Genomic DNA, 21,082 nt, shown 5'->3' with positions numbered 1-21,082 from the left:
CGATAATTTCGCTTCGTGAATACGTAACTTTTTTTAGGTTTTGCTATAAGATCGTTTTGTGAATAAGCTCTGTTAGCTGTTGCGGACGACGAAGACAAGACAGACGGGTCGTACAAATACTACTTTAGGCAGAATCCCTTCTCGGCCATCATGGCCTGGTGATGTAGCGACGTGGCGGCATCTTCGTCCTTATTAATGTCATCTACCCACCGCTCTCGTCTCGCTGGTCGGCGACCATTCATTCGAAGTCGCTCCGCCGGCTCCGCAATATCCTACAGCCCTCGGGTACTTCGACTATGCGAGATTGTAACACGCTGACGCCACCAAGTGTCAAGACTCATAACTACGGTACGCTTGGCCCTCCGAGGCATGATGACGTCAAGACCGCGCCGGATCTCCCGAGATGCATCGCGTTCTTCGACGGCTGATTTTGAAGCGCTCGCCGAAATCCAGGCATTTAGAACGAAAAATACAGCCATCCACTTGCAATATGACTATGCGATTATCAATTACAGGCTTATCTGATTCCATTGAGGCTTATCTCTGAGTAAAGAGACAAAGTATAGGCTAGCTGGTGGAAGTCAACCTTTTCGTCGTTTACCCTGAGACTGGGTTTTTTTCTTTTTTTTGAAGAGCAGAAGTAACAGAAAAAACAGACAGGTCTGTTTTTCCTGTTACTGTCTGTTTTTCCTGTTACTGTCTGTTTCTTCTGTTACTTCTGCTCTTCAAAAAAAAAAAAACCAGTCTCAGGGTAAACGACGAAATGGTTATCTCTGGGTGTTTCCTGTATATTTTAAGTGTCGAATCAGTATCCCTTTAAGAGTTACTAAGTACGTTACTCGTTTCTTTTCTAAAGAAAGTAACTAAATATTTCTCCTTACCGAAAAAGATATGTAGAAGTACTAGTAACGTGATACATACTGTACGTGTCTGATTCTTCACTTGTTTTTGCTGTTTTGAAACATCTTTTCAGCCCATGTTATATAGCAGGTGTATAAAAGGTCTCGCTGTCAAAACTATGCTAAGTCCTCTATGTACAAATCTCCCTTTATTCCGCTGCTGTTTTTTGTGTGCAATTTTTTTAATAATAAACCAGTACCAACTAGCTCAGATTTAAAAACTTGGGATGTCACGGACATTTGCCGGGAACAGTATTGATTGCTATTTTCACATTGATTTTTTTATATGCATTTGATGCTTTTGTCGGTTTGTAACTTCCAGACCATCTGGGATAAAGGAGAGCTGCCAATTCCACTGGCATCGTTTCACTGCCCATGGCAGCAGCGTCCGAGCTGCTGCCATGAAGCAGGCATTTTCCTTCCGGTTTCTAACGACGACGCCAACAAAATAAAAGTTGAATTGACCCGATTCGGAAAGGCAGGGAAATGTCGACGCAAGCAAGCGTAGCGGAAGCACTATCGAGGGCAGAGCACCCGCGCGCGCACAGGAAGGGCCATCCGAGATCCACACCCTGACGCTCCCAACCCGTCAGGGACTATTGTGCGACTGAATGATGGACGATACACTCCTCCATCTTAACAAAAACTAGTGAGCAAACAAACTTAACGAAACATTGTATGTATTCGGGGAAGAAGGCGCGGCGGAGTAATCCCTCTTCGTGCGCTGGTTTCGATAAATTAAAGAAAACAACAAACAATAGGAGCATCACGGAAACCACATTGAAATGCTGGACCATTATTAAAAAGGGCCCGAGGAGAGTGGTACTTTACGGCCGTTACGGCACGAAGCGTTTTTGTTGCCGCTCACAATAAAATCGTATTGGAGTTTGATAGGTAGGATCGTGTACTTATAAATGGGTCATGTCGTTTATTACAACCAGTCTTTTCACTAGTTAAGAAGAAAACGAAAGTGAAGCACTCATAAATGGGTCGCGTGACTCACGTCGTTTAATACAAACGCTACAGTAGCGTTTTCTTATCTCGAGTAGTTAAAAGAAAAACAAAAGTGGAAACGAAAATGTAGAAGTCAAAACGAAAACACGACGCCGGCTTCTGAGAAGGCACGACCCCCGGAGATAAAAGGCACGCAGGCAATGAGATCTCCTGAGTGATGCGAGCACGGTCGAACGCTCAATTGATTGAGTTTGAAAAACAAAAATCTAGGGCAAGCAGGCGTAAGAGAGAGAGAGAGAAAGAGACACAGAGAGAAACTAGTTTTCAGACATGGTAGTAAACACAACAACAACAACAAAAAACACAAACAAGCGCACGCTCGAAGACACAGCCTTCAAACTCGATAGGTAAGTCACAAACGCGGCAACGCGATCGTGGATTACGCGCGTGTCTCGAAAGAGGCTCGATAACTCCGGCGTGAGTCTTGCGGGGGGCGCTGTCTCGACTGTGTGTTACGTAAAAATAAATAAAAAAAATAAATATGTTTTCTTTCTTCAACCGGCACACGCGCTTTTCGAAGTCTACCGGAGGTCCGCGATCGCTTGCGAGTGTTATGGGGGCCACTGCGGGGCGGCGCGTAAACGGGCCGGGCTAATGGGTAGTCGTCGTCGGAAGTAATGAGCGGCGATGCGCGCTTCGATGGCCGTGCCCACCTCGCGCCCCTCTTTCACGTTCGCGATTGGAACGCGCAACCGTTACAAAGGCCCTTTGCGCAATGCGCCCGTTCGCGGGTTATTTCACTGGCTCCGGAATCGGTATGAATTTAATTTGAAAATGATGGAGCAATTCTGTATACACTGTCCCTCGCTCAAAAACATTTTTTTTTTTCTCTATCTCTGAAGTCCGATTGCAATCACACTCTGCGTGATTGATTTCGCCGGTGATGGAAAAACGCACAAAGAGGACGAACTTCGCCAAGGTGCACTTTAGGTGCAGTTTGAGCGGTGGCATCATCAAATCGTAGCGCTGATTGAGGTCGGACTTGATGTAAAACAAAGTATCTTGCGAGTTAAAAATAAAAAGAGGAGGAGTAGCCTTTCCCATAAAACCCCCCACAACGTTCTACACTTTAGCAGAGCGAGAGCGTGTGTGTGTGTGTTTGTGTTGCTTGCGCGGGGGGGGGGGCGGGCTGTACGTTGCTTGACTTTACATGCAATCATGGCAAGAAGTCATTTTAATATAGAACTGCGAATATCTGGTTCACCGTATGATCAGTTCCCTTTGTCACCCCTGCACTCGTCAAACGCTTTAGAACGCGGAACGCCAGCGTCCGGCTTTTGGCTAGACGGAGAGCAAATCGTCTGCTCTTTGCGCAGGGGTAGCGATGACGTCAGAACGACTCCGAGTTCTGATTGGCTTCAATTAGAAGAATAGTGGGTAGAGCTCAATACTAGATAACTTGCGGTCTACTAACTATGTTTTTGTTTTTTTTAATCAGCCAATAAGAGCTTGGTTGTTTTTTTTTGGTATCATCGCAACCCCCGTGCAAGAAGCAGACGAACTTGCGCTCAGCATAGCTTTAGGTCTACCCCCTAATCCTTCCAATCAGAGCTCAGCGTTCTGACGTCCCCGCCCATTCTAGTCTCCTCCCCTCTCTCTGTTCCTCGGCACGGAGTTCGCGTGCGCTGGAGATGAGATCAAGATGCAGTGCGATGTAATCGGGGATTTCTAACACCACAGCAAGAATTCAGAAGAACAGCTACATTTCAGGCACAGGGCAAGAGTGACTTTTTTACACGCTATCTATTGCTGAAATCAGCCTACGTACGAAACAATTTAATAAAGAAAAGTACCATTACATGAAAGCTGTGCTGTTGACTCGGATCACTTCCTTGCGCAGAACGTGGACCACAGGGTGATCTGACCGTTGCCAGGCGTTATCAGGTGTGTTGTCTCACCATATATGTCGCCGTACCCCTCCATTCTTCCGATATTTAGTGGAATATTTGGTGGAAGTGCAAAGCTTCCGTGACCAAATTCACACGTTTTGCAAACATTTATATTTTCCAGTACAGGTATCTGATTCATCTAACGTACCTTGGAACTTCCAGTAACGTCGAAGTTTGGAATGTCCTCATGTTCTTCTTTTTTGTCTGTGCGTGTGAAGAGCCTATTGTGTTTTTTTTTTGTTTTTTTTTTATCTACCATACTTGTAAACTGAATTCATACATTAACGCACAAATTTGTTAAAAGCATGTTTCCAGGTTCGCCACTGTCTCAATGGTGTCGCAAGCGTGAAGGCGGGTTCAGACACGTGCGTTTGACTGCATTGCTCTGCTGAGTTTCCGCGAAATCCGGGGGATCGGTGGCCGAGTGGTCTAGCGCACACCAGCTCGGAGCACGTGGAGCGAAAGCTCGCGCTGCAGAACCCAGGGATCCTGGGTTCGAGCCCCACCCCTGCCCGTTTTGATCTGGATGAGCATCGTACCGGCGTGCGGTCGTGTATCACTACTGCGTGATGCCCGTTAAAGACCCCAGGCTAGCGGTTGTGCCGCACTGGCTAAATTGCTCATCTACAGCTGGGAGACTCGTCGCCCCTGTGAGGCAGACCAAGTTCTAGGCTGTATAAACACACACACAACCCAATTTTTTTTCCCGCGAAATCCGTGCTTCGTAGGCCGAGTCGCAAGCTACTTCTTCAGTATGTTGCCTCGCTTCGCTTCATTCGAAATACAAATATCTCGGTGGCCACAGGCGTGCACGGCTGTATGGCCAAATAAACGATGCCCCCCCTCCCCCACTGCGCACGCCTGTGTCGGTAACTCGCGGTCGTGCCTCGACGCAAACCTCCGCAACGGAGTCAAATACAACTACATGGACCAGGCTTCACTTTCACTGATTACAATTCCTCTAAAAGTAAGCAGAGGTGACGACCGCATAACTCTAACTTAGCATAAAAATAAAGTATTGGGATTTATAAATGTAAACTCAAAACCTTTCTAAACCGCCAGAAAAAACAGAAACAAAAAAATAAACGATAAATTGGCTCGTAGACAACTAAAAACCCAGCCCTTCCTCTGAACGGCAGTTCCTCCCGCTTGACAAATCGGTGAACCGCTAAACCTAGCCGAAAATCACCTCAAGTGGCCACACCGCGCGTAAGCGACGTCGAAACTTGAACAAGAATACGCGCGACGCATTACGAGTTCGGGCACGAGCTAAGGCCATCGTGTGACCTTCGCGAGCAGTGTTGCAACACGCTCGATCGTGGCCAAAATAGCCTCGCTAATTAACGACTCTGGCAAGGAGTGGCTCGAAAACCGCCTTTTCCGTAATTTTGTTTCCATTAAATCCTCAGGATTAGCTAATGATCGGTAAGCGTGTGGCCACCAACTAAGGTCGGTTGATTCCAGTCATACGGCATCCTTGGTCGGTGCTATCAAGGGGCGGCGACGACTCGACCTGAAGTTTATTTATCACATACTGCGGACCAAGGAATGGTCCAAGCAGGAAAAGCCAAAAGAAATCTACAGCAAGGCCCGTTGACGATCACAGAACCATAAGTTAATAACAGATCACCGAAGAAATAGACAGTAAAAACGTAGCGAAAGGAAATGGTGAACACTACGTCGGTGTCTTGCGTAAACGGCATGAGGCCTCGTGGAACTCTGATGTCGGGAACGGCGGGTATAATGCGCGCTTCAAGGTTTGCAGCGGGACGACTGGTTCTGATTTTCGACTTGTGACTATTGGTTGTACGGTTCTACGGTTTTGTGTTGAGCCGGCGCGCGGATAGCGAGCTTCCTGCAGATTCTGTTCCTACCGTCATCAAAGTTAGGGGTCACGCGTGAATGACTATGGTTAACCCCACCGTCAATTATACGCGCTGTAGTCATGCGAGGTCATTCCACCATTAATTGTGTTGGACGTATTTTCGTATTTTGACATATTCAATTCAGCGAACGGCGTCAGAAAGAATGCTGTCTGCGGGAGTAAGTGAACAAGATGGCATCAACGTCTTCATCAGCACATGCCGCGGATATAGTAACCTATCGTATGTTATTTTCAACAGTCTAAACGGCTATAAAGTGCGGGTTTGTGGACATCGAATTAGTGCTTGTGTTTCTCCGTGTACATAAAATAAGGGATAGTGTGTGTGTGCGTCGATTACTCGTTTGTTCATTAGAACCTCGACACCGGAGTTTACGTTTCTGCCTGTTCTGGCATCGTCAAACGATTCGCTTCGTATTCTCAAAGCGTGTCTGTTGCGCTGCGGATCGCCTAAACGCACTCAAGGTAACGGAGCAAACTGCTTTTCCGTCGAAAGCGCCACGTTTTACCGACGCCCAACGACAAATCGCCATTGGAAAGCAGCATAGCCCGCAGGTAATTACAAGAAACCTAAGTTCGCGCCTGTCCATGCGCTGGTCAAGGCAGCAGCACCGCTGCAGGATCAACGATGCGTGCGGCACGCACAATGTGGGTGGTTTGATTATTATTACGGACTCTTATACTGCTTAGCTAGAAATCGCACCTCGAAAGCGGCACACACCATTATCACCCTCAGAAATCCCTCAGCACCATTTCACCAGAGCACCAAAAATAATAGAAAAATAAGCCGACAGCCTTTCTGTCATAAAAAGGGTGTCGCCACAATTTTTTTTTTTTAATGACAAACGAAACGACAACGAAGGATAGCTCTAGTATAATATTGGAGTGTACCGTCGCAGCCTATCTCTTTAAATACAGTATGCCTGATTGACCGCTGTAAAATATGTCTTCGATAGAAATTGGTCTTCGCTTCAGAGATTACTCGATTGGCGCGAGTCAGTAATATGCTGCGAGCCAGAGAATGGACAACCTGTAATTTGCTTGTCGTTACCGTGCGTGCGCGCGCGCACGTAAGCGTCTGCGCGTGCGGGACCCCGGAATCAATCAAAACGCTATTGTGCTGATGGAAGGGTGCTCTCAATCCTTCTGCGTCAAAGTCATTCTCACAAGGAAGGCAGCCTTTTGAAGACGTCGAAAGCCTAGAGGGACCGCTCGAGCCGAGAGCACGGCAATAAAGAAAACAAACAAAGTTGACATCTTTTTGTCTTTTCTTTTTTTATGACGAGCCGTGATTTGTTGCAATCTTTATTCAGTGGTGAACAGTGGTTGGACGCATGACCCGGCCGCCATCTTTATTCAATGGGCAGTCGCGATTGGCCGATCGCGTAATCCGACCGCCATATTTCTTCCAAGCGACCGCGCGATCAGCTGCACAAAACGCGGCCAGGTTTCAATGTCACCTTTTAAAAAGAACTGGAAAAATAAAATATAAGTAGTGAAATTACGAATGAGAGTATGATTTGGCTGCAATTGGAGCAAAGGCGATACGCTGGGCGAGCCAAGGCGGCATCGCCCAATCAGCAGGCGATCAGCAGGAGATCAGCGAAAGAAATTTCAGAGCTGGTGACTATGGGCATTGAAGGATGCAGCGAAGGAGTCTGACAACCAGGGACTCCAACAGCTTCCGACATTATGAGCCAGCGACGCTGAGGTACAACGGAAGGAAGCATCGGCACGTCTCAACGTGACGTTCAAAGCCGGCGGTAGCACTTAAATATCATCGCGATAACAACTAAATATACTAGTTTTCACCTTAAAAACCGCAGCAAGAAAAAAAAATAATAAGTTCGGCTTTTGGCGGAGCGTTACTAATTTCTCCCGATATGTAGAGAAATGAGATATATGTAGATTAGATTAGGCATTACGTTATCTTATCAAGACGAACACGTTTCAAATGCCGAGAGCAACGCTTTTTCCTCCGACAACCAAAGGTTGTAAGAACTATATTTCGCGCAGGGTATGAACAATGCACTAAACTTTTTTTTTTTTTTCAGGTGAAAAGATGGATAGAGGTAAGAACCGCCAGCGCGCCCATCCGCCGAACACTGATCTATGCGCTTATATGAAAGGGTTCGCGTCGTGCTAACGTTTTGTTTTCTATTTAACTAAAATTAATATTGTCTTTAAATAAAAAAATAACATCGTAATCTCAATTGAAAAGTGGCTGGGTGCTTCTCAGACCGCGCCTAGTTACATTATTGTCAAGCGTAACATTTATTCGATACTTAGAACGCACTAACGATATACGTATTGAACACTGCCAATGCGCAAAATTATTAGTGCTGGACACTTTATCGATTAACCTACCGATTAATCGAATAATGCCTTAATTGCGATTCACTTTTTAACCAATTAAATCTTGACATACAAAAAAAAAAATTTCAACGCTTTCAGTAGGCAGGCGTGGAGGAGTACACCTGTATAAAGGCAAACTTTAGGTGATATCTCCACCTAAAGTAAACTGTAGAGGCGAGATTTGTCAAGAGAGACTGTTGTGAACAATAAATATTTCCGGGGAGTATTAACGAAACTATTTGCTTCTGCGGCTGGAGTAATATTTTGGGAGAGTGGGTGTATTTTTACTGTTATTAAATGCACTTCAAGGTTGACTTAGAATTCGAAATTGTACGTCGCGCCACTCACGTATCACATATATTCGGCAAAGGCCAAACGTGCAATTTGAACTTTTTGAACAATTATGCGTGGGAGTGAACGAAACCGATTGACCGATTAATTATTCGATGAAAGGGTGCCGATTGATCGGATTAAAATTTTTAAATGACGCCCCGTTCTAAAAGTTATTGTGATCAAAAAAAAATTCCTTTTTTTTTCCTCATTTTAAACTGACCCGTTATCAGCGTTTAGAGTGGAACTTTTCTCGACGCTGCCATCGACGGTTATTTTTTGTTTTATTGAGCAGAGGGGAGTCCAGCTCCATGCCTCCTCTTCAGCATTCGCCCTGCTAAGGTGGAAAGAGTGAACAGCTTTGAGGCAAAAGGTTGTCCTGGCTTTTTAACCTGGAACAGACTATATAGAGCCATATATATTTAGAATACCGACACCTCTTTCCTCGACTGCGTTGGGGCAGCCGCCAGTTTGTTGCCTTCCGTTAAATTCTGTAACGAAGCTCTCCCCCGAGAGATCGCCCATCCCGATTTTCTGGTTAAATGTCTTTAACACAAAGATTCCGAATTATCGCCCACCCCCCGATTCCCATCGGACGTCACGCGATGTCCGACGGGATATTGCGTCGACTGCGCGATCTGCCGTACCGGTAAGTCTGACAAGTGAGTTCCATATCGGGTTTTCGCGTTTTTCTCGGCTACCCGTAACACGCGAGTTGTTCCCGTATGTATGTTGAAATCAGCTGCATCCGCGATCTGCGGTATTCATTTACGCGACATGCAAGTTTGCAGCGGATTAACGCGTTTTTGTCCGCAATATCTGCGCTCGCGATGACGATTCTCGTGACAGGCGAGTTTCTAGCGGGTTCCCGCGTGTTTATTGCGCCATGATACTTGAATCTGCTGTAACCGCGATGTGCGATATATCCGTTCCCGAGTCAGCTGGTTTGTAGCGGGTGTCCTAGTGTTTATCGTTAATAAGTTTTATAAAGTTTTGCCATGGCATCCCTAAAGATATCCCATCCCATGTTTTTCACCATTTATCTCTTCATTTTGGGTGGGCGTTCTTACGGGGTTTTATGGGAGTTCCAAATCGTGCGTTATCGGCGCTAGATACCATCTTGAAATTCGACTTTCTGAGTTTCAGATACGGCGTAGAAGAGCTCGGGCAATGCCACCGAGAACGTGAGGACTGCGCATGACGTTATCGCTGGATGGATGGATGGATGGATGAATACGGCTGAGCCCTTTGGATCGGGCGGTAGCTTACGCCACCTAGCCATTTTGTTTTACCATTTAAGCTTAGAATATTTAAATGTGAAATCTATATTCACTCCGCAGTGCAAAGAAAGTGAGGCTATGAAACCCCCTTGCCATCAGTGGATAAGAAAATACCTAGTTTTCTCTCGATTTCTGCCACCATTCACTTAATCTTTGCTTGGTAATCTCTACAGTCTTAAACGCTGGTCGGACGCTGGTAGATGTCCGACCCGCCCCAAGCGGCAAACGGCTGAAGCTCACAGAGAGACGCCGCAAAGCGTCAGACTCGTCTGTTTTGGCGCTGGACCGATTGGCTCCATTCGATCTCCAGACGATCTACCCACACCTGTGGCAATATGGCGTCGCCCAGATGCCATATTTGCGAGCGCGTATGTTTCCTATCAGCCATACGCGTTCACACACCGATGTGCAGTGTCCATCAATAAGAAAGACCCATTCGCCGAGGCAGTTTATGCGACGCTGCAAAGCGCACGTTGACTAGAGGTCCCATTAATTTAGAGAAGAATGTGGAATTCGAAGGTTTAGTTATTCATTCACCAGGAGCAATCTGGGGCTCAACGATTCGAATTCAGCGCAGCGGCCAGAAACTACCCCATCGAACGGGCCTTTTTTATTGTTAGAGATTGTACCTACTGTCGCTACAAGTTTCGAATAAAGAGTCGTTTAATCCAGACGTAGCGTTTGAGTGAGGCCAGTCACACCCGTCCTCGCTTCGACGCCCTAAAAAAAAGACTCGTTAACCTCAGGCGATCCCCGCCCCGCGGCCCCCTGATACAATAAAAGTTCCGCCGGGGCAACTTCCATCAGGCGGCAATAACAGTTAACCGTGACCCAAAGAGGTGGGTAGACAGAAGACTGAGATTAATTCCAGCGATGTCGAACCAGTACCACCTGCAAGAGAAGTCCTGCGCGTGACGTCATCGTTTGTGGATTCCCGACACGCCCCCAAGTGGCGCCTGCTAGCGTCGCTCTCACTTGTGAGACACTGCAAGACTCGCTGTCAACGATACTGACGCGAGATATAGGCGGCAATGCGTAGATCCACTTGTGTGACGTCATACTGCGCGATGCCCCGGCCTTGTCTTCTAGAATTGATATTGGTCAAACGCTCGTGGATTTCGCTTTCGTTTCTTTTTCTTTTTTTTCTTTTTTTTTATCTTTGCGTGAGTTATAAGGAGCAGGTTTCTGGAGAATGAACGGCGCATATATTTATCTTTCTCAAAGATCGGGTGGCGCCCCAAAAAGAAACGGTGTCTCTCGCGCTGGCCTTGAGCTTTAACAGGATCGAGAAAGTGACGCGTGTCCTTTCGGAATTCAGTACTTGTTTTGTTTGTTGTTGCTGTTGTGGTTTTTTTCGGGGAAGAAATATGCCAAATTTATGACAAGTATTTAGAAGTATGTGTGAGTAGTTATTAGTATAGTGAGGTGAAAACAGCGCAAACTGGGCAAAAGGACGAAGAACAAGAAACGGATGGGACTCAACGCTGAGCCCGCTCTCTTCTTGTGCTTGACCTTTTGAACAGTGCACCTCACGATGTCAAATAACCGACTAGCTCAAAACAAACATTTTATGAATATCCGCTAGAAAAATAATCTCTTTCACTCTTGTCCAATAGATGGGAGGTTGTTTTCAACAGTGTTGCCACTCCGGATCTCGACATCTGTGTATCGGCCTCTGCGTTCCGCCGCCTGGTGAGTAATTCGCATTTTACTAAGTTTCCCCTTCGTGTTCTGTATTGTTTTTGTATTAGTGTTTTGAGTGTGGTAATGCACATGTTGGTTTCTTACTTACAGCGTTCTTGTGGAGGTGCACCAATGAGCAAAATACCACTGTGGTTGTTTTTGGGCACTTCAAATAAAGATCATGATGATGATGGTGGTGTTTATTAATATTATTATTATTTTGTTATTAAATTGAACGCATGGGATTGTTTATAATAAATTCCTACAACTTTACAGGTGTGAATATCTAAAACCAGAATCCTTCCGCTTTCAACGCTTGTATCGTTCAAAAAGGGTGAATCAGGTTACTGATCGAATAAACATATTTAAACGATCATTTTCTGCGCATACCATAGATCAGTGGTTCTCACATGAGGGTCCATGAAGCCATTCTTGGATTCCGAGAAGCCCTGCCTCATCAGTCAAGCTCGGCAATAAAAGTTATCTTCTTTTTTTTTTCAGATTGAAAAGAAACGTTTCAATTTTCGGGTGAGTTTTCTCGTGTTTGTGTGTGTGTGTGTGTCAACGAGAGAAGTCTACTACACACTAGCCCTTAGTTATATTCATTTATTAAGTCATGATCATACTTAATTTATACCTTTCCCTTTCCCTCACCGCGAACGGGGTCCTCCGTCATCTTTGCCTATCCACAAAAAAGTCCGCAAAACATCGATGGTGGAGAACCACTGCCATAGATCTACGAAACCAGCTTCCCAATGACGACGTTGCCATCGGCTGAATTTCTGCCATCGCGAATTCCCTACATAATTTGTTTTAGTGCTGAGTTGTCTTTAACGTAGCACAGTCGTCCTGCTGCATAGTGCATTGTTTAGGTATCAATCTATAAAATGTGCGTAATAATTTTATAAATCAACCGTACTTTATCGATCAAGTCTTGACCAAAAGAAACTTATCACGGTGTGAGGCTGAATGTACTGTATAGACGATTTGCACACGCACCAGATTGCAGCCGCCTTGGCTGATCTTCTCTTATCTTACCGAGATACCAAGCCACTGCATGAAGCGGACTTTGACGAGCCTCCACAAGGCCCAATGCTGCTGAGAAGCACACAGCCGAATCTAAAACTATAATAACATGTGCTGCTGCAGTAATGATGCAGCGAAGTGACCGAAATAAGAGTGAACGAAAACGGAAGGTCGGTTACGGCAGCGTCCACGCACAGCTGCTACAAAGCGTCTACAAAAGGAGGACGCGTACACAAACATTATTGCACTCTTTCTTTAAAAAATATGCTAATTGTACTTCAATCCTTCCCTCCTGCTATGGCCTTAAACGGGCTGGCAGAATTAATAAATAAATAAAATAAAATACTTTCCGGAATGCTGTTTTCCAGGAAGGGATCTTAAGGTAAGATAAATTGAACGCCTGGGTTAGTTCGAAGGTTTAATTTGCGCTCTAATAACCAAACGCAGCTACTTGGTCTCGTCATAAGTAAGGTTCCGTGTTTACGGGGTTTATTTTTCTTCGAATTCAAGGGTATTTTTACGGGGCTTATTTTGCTTCTACATATACGGTGTTGATCGGCTACAAATTTTAGTGTAGCAAAAAAAAGAAAGAAAAAAAAAAACCGGATTTTGTGGTGTTTGTACGAAAGAAATCAAGGCAGAGATGTAGAATTCCCCTTTCTCCTGGGAAGATTCGCGGGACTCGAATACTTCTAAATCGTATCGGTATTAAAAGCGAAATGAACAGGCGAACAGTTGTTCTTCCGGAAGAAATTATTATATCCTTGCGCACATTTTCTTTCTTTCTTTCTTTCTTTTTTAATTTAGACATTTAACATAACCTTTCACCAATTTCGCGGGTAGAGCATGTTTGAAACACAGAGTTCAGAAATTTGTTTTAATCTTTTTTGCACAAAACTTCCGTTTAAAAAAAACAAAAAAAAACGCAGTTTAAGTATGTATGTAAATTTAAGTATGAGTATGAATTTAGGTATGTATAAGAATTTTGGTAGGTGTATAAATTTCACCGTGTGTATTTTTGCAACTGGTTTTTTTTTAGTGGTGTATTATTATTTTTTTAAACGTTTCCGAGCTGTTGGTAAGCGTGTGAGTAAATAAGCAAAACATTGAAACATTGGCGCGAAGCGGACGACGCCACAGCGCTTTCAAAATTTATTTTCCTTTTTTTAAGTTTTTTTTTTTTCCTACGAATTCGGTGTTTTTCGGAATTGATGTTTCGTGTCGGTCGTTAAAGCAGACTTCAAGCAAGCTTATGTTGAAGAAAATAGGACACCCGGACGTGAAATTCTCCAACCTCATGAGAAACATACGATGTGACCCGAACACAGTGAAAGAAACGTCCCCGCACCAAGAGCAAAATGTCACAGGATAAGATGCACGGTTCCGCAGAAGATAAAATAACCCTCGCGGACAGTTCAGTAAAGTTAGTAACGTCATACGGAGAAGGAACACGACTAAAATAGAGCCTGCTGACTGTTCTCTGTATGATGTAAGAGCTGTGTGTCCGCCTCCTTTATACTTACAAAGCCTGGCAGTTCGACCACAGAGCCATAGGGTGCCCAGGAGCAGATTTGGAACGCGAGGATCTGGTAGCACAGAGCATTTCTCGGGAAACCTGGACGTCAGCGCACAGCTTTTGCAGCGGCGAGGACCCGAAACACGGTTTTCAAACCCGACGAGAAAAAAAAAGCGGCAGCGCGAGGAACGGCACGAGCGGACATCCCATCACTCGGGAGAAGTCTGTTTCGGCGTCTCGCCGCAGCGGGGCGCCCGTCACCTGGCTCTCCTCTCATCCGTTGTCTGCCGCTCTACCTTTTCAATTTCGGCGCGGCCGCTTCTCGTGGCGATCTGCCGGGTTTTGTCAGCATAAAGGAGGCTATGGCCGTTGTCACTCTGCTTATACATCGTACACAAGACAGCAGGCACGTAGCTATGGGTGGGTGGGGGGGGGGGGGGGGGGGGGGGGGAGGGGGGGGGGTGCTAGGGACCCGGGATTTCACCGAAATCTCCCCCCCCCCCCCCCCCCCCCCCCCCGGAAACAAACTCCTGGCTACGTGCCTGCAAGACAGTCTGCAAGCCGATTCGAACGCAAGTAATTGCGAGATTCGTGCTTCGGATGTCGCATGGAAATGAGTGCAAGGAAATAACTTGGACACGCGGCGCTCGAAGCACGGGTGTTGCGGTAACTCCTGTTTGCACACTGTAATTCGTATGATGTGTGGGCAGTGCGACCCGGGCTTTAGGCAGAGTAGATGCCGTGGCACCTTCCTTTACGAAAGGCTTTCATGAGCGACCACAAGGAGGGTTACACGAGTCGTACCACACTAACAAATTGACTTTAAGCACGCAAAAATAGCGAGACAAGAGGGAAAATGATGGAATCTTTTGGGTCAGATTTCGTATACCGTGCCACGCGCGGGCGCCCCGAACGGGAACACGCGGAACTGCCATGCGGTTCTTCCTTCCTGCTTTATTCGAGAGCCAATGTTTCCTAGAGTGACTCGCTTCACCTCGAAACACTGGCGTTTTGTGTGGGAATACCGTACAATCGCCGTTACGATGAAAAAAAAATAAATAAATAAACGAAAGAGATATGGAACGACATTGTCTAATCCGTTCATGATACAGATGATGCCGTCAAAGGTTTGTTGTCCACACGATGTTCTTGTTGTTACAAACAATGCAGCATTAAGTTGAAAGTAGCACATGATAGCTTCGTTGCACCTTCGTGCAAGTTCCGATATGGTGAGGTGATGTTCGAAATGTTCAGTTCGTCTATACACTTAGCCTATCTTTATTTTGTTTTTCTTTTGACAATATTATGCGGTCATGCAGCTCTCAAAAATACCGATGTTGTTTTACCAGCGAAGTAAAAACATTGACTTGCTTTGGTAACAAGTGTATGTAGCTGTTGGTTCTGATTTTATACTGTATTTTACCTTTTACAAAATGCGGCACTAAATAAATAAAAAATATGCCCATAAGCACAGCAATAAATTCGTGTGATAAACGTTACGTGTCAAATGTCGGATAATGTTCATACGCAGATCACAAAGCTTGTTCACCGATTGATTGATTTAAACCTCGAGAGAAGCTAATGGATTTTAATTCAACTTATTCGTTTGTATCTAGGCAAAACGTCCGCCTGATGTTTAGAATATGTGGATGCCCTTACGTAAGTGGTTAAATTATCAACGCTTCTGCTAAGAATTTGCATTCTGGACAAAAAAAAATTAGAGATATCGAAATGGAATAAAATAATGAGTGAAAATTCAAAAAGAAAAGTGCTGGTAATCCACGCTCGGGGTTTCGTGTCAGCACACCTTCAATAGCTGAGCGCTGCCACCCAAGCGAAAAAAAAAAAAAAAAACAGATAGTGCAAGAAAAACTCACTTTCCGTAGAATCCACCTGCTTCTCGAACTCCCTCGTCCCCTGAGCCCGAACCACCGACACCGACGTTGCCAGCAGTAGCGCACAAACACCAGTCTTAAATCCGGCCATGGTTCACGAAACAGCCACAACTATCCGCAAAAAGAAAGAAAAAAGTGCAAATGACACTCCACAAGTTTTGAGAATCCCAAGCACGCGGAACTCAGCAACTTCAGCGACGCCGCCTGGTCTTCATCAGCTGACTTCCCAACATCAGCGTCACCTCCCTTTCTCTCTCTTTCTCTGTCCCGGACTCAGCAACTTTCACAAGCAAGAACGTAGCTCACGCTCAGCAGGTTGCCAGCTGTTCAGCGCGTGCCTCCTTCAGCTCTCTTCAGCACCTACCGGAACACCACCAGAGTCCCTCCTTTGCCGCCTTCCGGAAGAGCACGGGCAACCGCACACAGCGTCCCGTATCGTCTGCTAGCCGAGAAACGAAACTGGTCAGCGTGACCGGCACCGCTTTCTCCTTTTTTTTCTCCCACTCTCGCTCTCCTGGTATCGTTCTTGTTATTGTTTCTTGGCCGTCCCCCTCGCCGACTCAGAGGGAAGGATCTCCTCCGCGGGTACCCATGACGGTAACGAACCGTGACTCACGGTTTTCCGATTTCCTGCCGATGCGGCCACAGCCCAAAATGAGACGCGCTCGCTCGCGCTGTTCGTCTGCTCCTCTCAGGTTCTCCGGCCTTCCCGCTACTTGTAAATTCTAATTGCGAACCTTGCAACACTTGGCTTCCCTCTCTACCTTCTTTCCCCCCTTCCTTTCGTTTTCATCTCCGTACGAAACCAAGCACACGATTCGGAGACTCACCCGACGATCGCAAAGCATCTAACCAACCAATCTGAGGAGAGATAGCCATCAAATAAGGTCACACGGTGGCCTTTGTCTTTCTTTCTTTTTTTTTTTTTTATTTCCCCCGATCAAACAACTATAACAACAAGCAACACTTAAGGACACTTTCTTCTTTACTTCATTTATTTATTTTTCAGCGGGGGAAACGGCACAGCAACGGCGAGTAATTACCTCACCAGTTTCCCTCTCCTCGCGGAGAGCTCTCGCGGCCATTTCTGCGGCGAAAAGCGAGGACGTTCTGAGAAACGCCGGCGCGTGACGCCAGATGACGGCTCTTGCTGTTCAAATAATCTGAGAGCCTAGATTTGAGAGAGGAGGCAACTCAAACCACGAAGGCCGTTCGATGTGCAATGGCGGACTCCTCCTGGGCACATGGCTTCCCTGAGTGCGTTGCGTCGTCTCGCGGCGAGGGGGGGAAGCGAAGACGCTTGCGGACGATCAGAGCTTTAGCCTCGTCGTCGCAGCTCAAAATTTATTGAACCATTCGTATATACCAAATATGGAGAGGCCGCAAAAAAATTATTATGTGCCCAAAATTCGTTAATGGATTATCAAAAGAGTTACTCGAGATGAAATCCCCCGTAATAAATAAAAAAAAATGCTCTCAAAAACGTTGGTATATGAACAGAGTAAAAAAAAGCACCGATAGAAAATGTGTTTGCTTCGGTAAGTCGAATTGTAGTTACCGACGTAATATGTGACTTAAGCAGTGCCGAAATCCAACATGAGTTATACATTACTGGAGTTAGAGGAACAGACTGTAAGTCTATTTTTCTGGAGCTAGAGACTCCGTTCATTTTGCGATGGCGCGCTCTGTCTGTGGTTTTCGACTACAACCTTGTTCTGGGGCCCTCCATCATTGAACTAGTACCTAGTACTAAAACCCTAGGCGTAATTTTTCAGGAAAATCTGTCATGGGATATTCACATTGAAGGTCTCATTCGCAAGCTTTCAAAAGCCGTTGGCATTTTTAACAGGTTTCGCTTCGAACTCCCAGTAAAAATTAAACTCCTTTTATACAACTCTCTATTTTCTTCACATCTAAATTATTGTCATCTGGTTTGGGGAACCACAACATTAACCAATATAAATAATCTTCATGTCTCTCAGAAAAAGGCCATACGGAGTATCGTCAATGCCCCATATGATTCTCATACACAACCCCTTTTTAAGACTCTGCATATCATTCCAGTTACCAACCTGTATGACTACACAATAATTTTAAGATACACAGCGGGCATTAAACTGAACGATCCTTTATTTCAAGAGATCGCTGGTCTAGCACGAAGTATAAATTTTTATTCTACTCGTAGTGAGGATGTCCGGAAGGTACCATACAGCAGAACAAACTATGGAACGCAGATGTTGAGACACCACCTCCCATCATTATTGAACAATCTAAGGAGCAACAACTTCACCATAGAAACACTAACACCTCGTGCCATCAAAAATATGTTTCTGTAGCTCACTTATTTTTGTATTGTGCCTCATGATATCAGTGTTCTACTTCCCAGTTACAAGTGTCTACACGTTTTTTTGTTATGTTTTTTTTTTACTCGTCTTCCTGCTATATAATTAACGATTTTGTTTTCATTTTCCTACAATTTGCTTATCCGCCTCTGCCAAGAAAACGGGGGTGGGGCCCAGTCAAGCCAACATGTGTTGGCTTTTTGCCCATGCCCCTGTCGTCTGTACATATAGACGAAATAAACTGATTCTAGTGCAGGTTTCGTAATTCTCTAATAAAAAATGCAGAGGAATCTGTCGCGTCCCAAGCACAGGACAGTATTGGCGTAAGTAGGATTTATATTTGAACTGTATTCTAAGAAGCAATAAAAATGTATGATATACCCCACGAAAAAAAAAAAGAGAGAGTGCGCCCGTAAGACGCGATTATGTGATGCTCACATCCAGCACACAGCAGAACTTCAGCGTTTAATAATTCACCAGCCACGGTCGTCTACAATCATCTGTCAGTATGTGTCTTCCAGTTTAGCTTCAGCAACGTGAGAACGCGCAATGACGCACAACCAAAACGCGACCGAAAAGTATTAGATTTGTCTCGCCAGGGGTGCTGCCAAAAAGCTACACGCCTAATAAAACCACGTGACCCTGACAGAGCAGTTGGAAACACTCTGAAATCTGGGCACCCTACAAATATAATCCCCGTCTTCATTGCAAGCGCTCGCATAAGATTCTGCGCGTTTTTTTTTTTTTTTTTTCGTTTTGTTTTTTTTTTTCCTTGCCTTTTTACTCCCGGCTATTTGGCAGTGTTTTGGAGGCGTCGACTGCTGCGTGGCGCTTTCGCCAGGCCGGCGGTTAGTTTGTTCCGTTAATAAAGACGAGGTACGGGGCTCCGTTATCTCGCGGTGTTGTCGGCGGCACGCTTGACGGGACGCTACTTTAACGGTCTGCTGCACGTGACGGTGTTTTCTGCAAAGGCGTCCTGGCGAACGAATCATATGGGATATCGTTTAAGGAGGCGCACCAGGGACACCGTAAACAAGGGCGAGAAGCGAGAGGGGATTAAAACGTGGCCTTTTCAGCGCTCGTCATCCAGGCGAAAACATGTCTACATGGACGCAAGCACAGGCGTCTGGTATTCCGCGCATGCTCAGAGCGCGTTCAAACGCGGAACGCCGGCGTCTGGCTTTCGTATTCGAACGTTTTCGCCGAGTGCAGTCGAGACAACGGCAGCTAAATAATGTTACTTGTATGTTTAGACAGCCTCCAAGTTGGTACGCCTCAACCTGTATCTCAGCTGTAGATGAGTGATGAAAATAATCCCTGGAGAGGGGGAACAAGAGGGACAAAGGACAAACACCCGGGACCTCTCCACCTGTAATGGAGAGGTCCCGGGTTCGATACCCGGACCAGGCGGATTTTTTCGGTCGCGCACCAGTCACCTAGCTGTGTTTGGAGATTTGTGTTTGTCCTTTGTCCCTCTTGTTCCCCCTCTCCAGGGATTATTTTCATCATTCTTGTCCAGCTCGCTTGCACCTTTGCATTTAATTGCATTCTAATTATAACCTTAAATTGCAAGCTTCACCCTTGTTGGTGTTAGACTAGTGGCAGCTGATAAAACCCGTTTGCTCTACTGATGTCTAACCCCTGGTTAGCTCAATTGGTGGAGCGCTCCACCTGTAATGGAGAGGTCCCGGGTTCGATACCCGGACCAGGCGGATTTTTTCGGTCGCGCACCAGTCACCTAGCTGTGTTTGGAGATTTGTGTTTGTCCTTTGTCCCTCTTGTTCCCCCTCTCCAGGGATTATTTTCATCATTCTTGTCCAGCTCGCTTGCACCTTTGCATTTAATTGCATTCTAATTATAACCTTAAATTGCAAGCTTCACCCTTGTTGGTGTTAGACTAGTGGCAGCTGATAAAACCCGTTTGCTCTACTGATGTCTAACCCCTGGTTAGCTCAATTGGTGGAGCGCTCCACCTGTAATGGAGAGGTCCCGGGTTCGATACCCGGACCAGGCGGATTTTTTCGGTCGCGCACCAGTCACCTAGCTGTGTTTGGAGATTTGTGTTTGTCCTTTGTCCCTCTTGTTCCCCCTCTCCAGGGATTATTTTCATCATTCTTGTCCAGCTCGCTTGCACCTTTGCATTTAATTGCATTCTAATTATAACCTTAAATTGCAAGCTTCACCCTTGTTGGTGTTAGACTGGTGGCAGCTGATAAAACCCGTTTGCTCTACTGATGTCTAACCCCTGGTTAGCTCAATTGGTGGAGCGCTCCACCTGTAATGGAGAGGTCCCGGGTTCGATACCCGGACCAGGCGGATTTTTTCGGTCGCGCACCAGTCACCTAGCTGTGTTTGGAGATTTGTGTTTGTCCTTTGTCCCTCTTGTTCCCCCTCTCCAGGGATTATTTTCATCATTCTTGTCCAGCTCGCTTGCACCTTTGCATTTAATTGCATTCTAATTGTAGATGAGATATGTAGCCAGTGCAGTACGACCGATATCCTGCAGGGGTTTTGAACGTGCACCACGCGGTAGTGATTACACGAACGCGTGCCGGTACAAAACTCATCCAGATCGAAACGAGCGGGGATCGAACCCAGGAGGTTTTGCAGCGCAAGCTTTCGCACCACGCTCCGAGCTTGAGACGACGTTAGCCCACTCGGCCACCAGCACCTCCTTTTTTGCAGCATATCAAACACGCGTCCCGCTACTCGCTGGGACGCGGCCCGCAAGTAACCGGCTGCGAGCGTTTGATCTCAAGTCTCGAGCGCTAGAAATGGCATGCGCCATAATAATACTATGTAACCGATTCATTTATGCTCGACGCGTAGCTTTGCTCTTATAGCAAATTCACTTTTTTTTTTTTTTTTTTTTTTTTGCGTCAGCTTTTTTTGCCTTAGCTGCATGAACTCTTGCTCAGCAGGAGCGACTGCTGAAGGTAAAGCTATATGAGCTAGAAATTCTCGCCTTCAA

General features: G+C 45.8%; 1 protein-coding gene across 1 annotated transcript in view; it reads right to left on the bottom strand.

Annotated features, from left to right (window-relative positions):
• LOC8035214 (pancreatic triacylglycerol lipase) overlaps positions 1-15,932 on the bottom strand; it is a 49,915-nt gene extending 33,983 nt beyond the window's left edge. Inside the window, exon 1 of the mRNA XM_029975053.4 lies at positions 15,752-15,932. Coding sequence (XP_029830913.2) covers positions 15,752-15,860 — 109 coding nt within the window. The 5' untranslated portion in view covers positions 15,861-15,932. The remainder of the gene's footprint in view (positions 1-15,751) is intronic.
• Between the last annotated feature and the right edge of the window lie 5,150 nt (positions 15,933-21,082).

The sequence above is a fragment of the Ixodes scapularis genome, unplaced genomic scaffold, assembly GCF_016920785.2.
Source record: "Ixodes scapularis isolate PalLabHiFi unplaced genomic scaffold, ASM1692078v2 PGA_scaffold12__126_contigs__length_90152505, whole genome shotgun sequence".
Lineage (NCBI taxonomy): Eukaryota > Metazoa > Arthropoda > Arachnida > Ixodida > Ixodidae > Ixodes > Ixodes scapularis.
Note: the sequence above shows the minus strand (reverse complement) of the source record. Positions and strands in the feature narration are given on the sequence as shown.